At 32.3% G+C, this 1,509-nt stretch overlaps 1 protein-coding gene across 1 annotated transcript; it reads left to right on the plus strand.

Moving 5' to 3' along the window:
* Window positions 1–155: 155 nt before the first annotated feature.
* On the plus strand, window positions 156–1,475 carry LOC124421087 (the record flags this gene model as incomplete). The annotated part of the gene is made up of 1 exon (XM_046955892.1): window positions 156–1,475. A coding segment is annotated over exon 1 (1,320 nt), but the record flags the coding sequence as incomplete, so codon positions are not given.
* Between the last annotated feature and the right edge of the window lie 34 nt (window positions 1,476–1,509).

The raw sequence follows: 1,509 nt of genomic DNA on the forward strand, positions 1-1,509 counted from the left end.
TATTGGATAAACGTTTTTGTGATTCTCTTTAACATTTGCCTTGAAAAAAAACTTCTATTTCTCTTTTCATTTTTATTAAAAAAGTTTTTTGATTTCGTGGTTCGATTTTTGAGAAATATATAATAGCGGCCGATGAAATCATTAGCTTTGAGGTTATGATAAAAAAGGAAGACTTTTCAAATTACACGAATGATGCCTTTAAGTTTGAAAGATCGGAATTAGATAAGGCATGGGATAAGTACAAAAGTATTTTTGATAGTTGTTCTGAGGTCACAATAGAGAAAAAGAAAGAGTTGTTAATGGTCCAAACTAAACACCCACAAGTTCGCAAAACATACGTGCGGTGTATAAATATACTCTCAAAAGCTAAAGAAAATATAGGCAAAAATAAAGAAGACAATGTAGAATCAGCAGTTCCAAATTTTTGTGGTTCCATATCCGTACCTCCTTGTGATACTGGAGTTTTTCATGGGGATTACGTTTCGTGGCCCACATTTAGAGATATGTTTACTGCTATTTACATAAACAACACAAGACTTAGCCCTGTAGAAAAATTATTTTACTTGTTCAGAAAAACTGATGGTGAAGCTAGGGATATTAATAGAAATGTAGTTCTAACAGCAGAAAATTTCGAAATAGCTTGGAACAATTTAAAGATTCAATATGAAAATAAACGAGTTTTGATTAATAGTCAATTGAAGTTGCTCTTTAATTTAGCTCCTTGCCAACAAGAATCGGCTTGTGAAATTAAGAGACTTCAAAGGGAAATAAATAACTGTATGGCTATTTTAAAGCTCTATAATGTCAACATTGATTCATGGGACCCAATTTTTGTATTTCAATGTTCATCACGGCTCTCAGAATGTTCACTTAATCTATGGGAACAATCAGTAAAGAACAAAACAGAGGTTCCCAAGTGGGAAGAATTAAATAATTTTCTCACCGATAGATTTCATGCTCTTGAGAGTGTATCTGATATTATAGCGATAAATAACAAGCATCCCAGTGGTTCCCAATCAGAATTCAATAGTAACAATAACCATACATCAACCAAAGTCAAACAATTTAAGGCCCATAATACTAAGGTTGAAACGATTTATTGCAAATTATGCAAAGAAAACCATAAAATTAGTTCATGTCACAAGTTTTTGGCTATGGATTATAAAAATCGTGTTTCAACTTTAAAAAGATTTCGTTATTGTTTTAATTGCCTTAATATGGGACATATGTATGGTGATTGTAGTAGTCCAAATGGTTGCTCCAAGTGCAAAAGAAAACACCATACTTTAATGCACAGAGATTTTGTAAAGAAAAATAATAATATCCAAAATCAAAGTAATTCTAGAAATCAGGGTGAAAGTCAAAATAATTCTGTCCAACAAATACAGTCCACAAATACAAACCAATTACAGTCCACTAATGCCGCAGGTCCATCTGGTGTTGTTCAGTCACATCACACTTCAGTTGCAAAGAAAGTAATGTTAGCTACAGCATGGGTCAATATACTTA

Source organism: Lucilia cuprina, unplaced genomic scaffold, assembly GCF_022045245.1.
Source record: "Lucilia cuprina isolate Lc7/37 unplaced genomic scaffold, ASM2204524v1 Scaffold_958, whole genome shotgun sequence".
In the NCBI taxonomy this organism is placed as follows: Eukaryota; Metazoa; Arthropoda; class Insecta; order Diptera; family Calliphoridae; genus Lucilia; species Lucilia cuprina.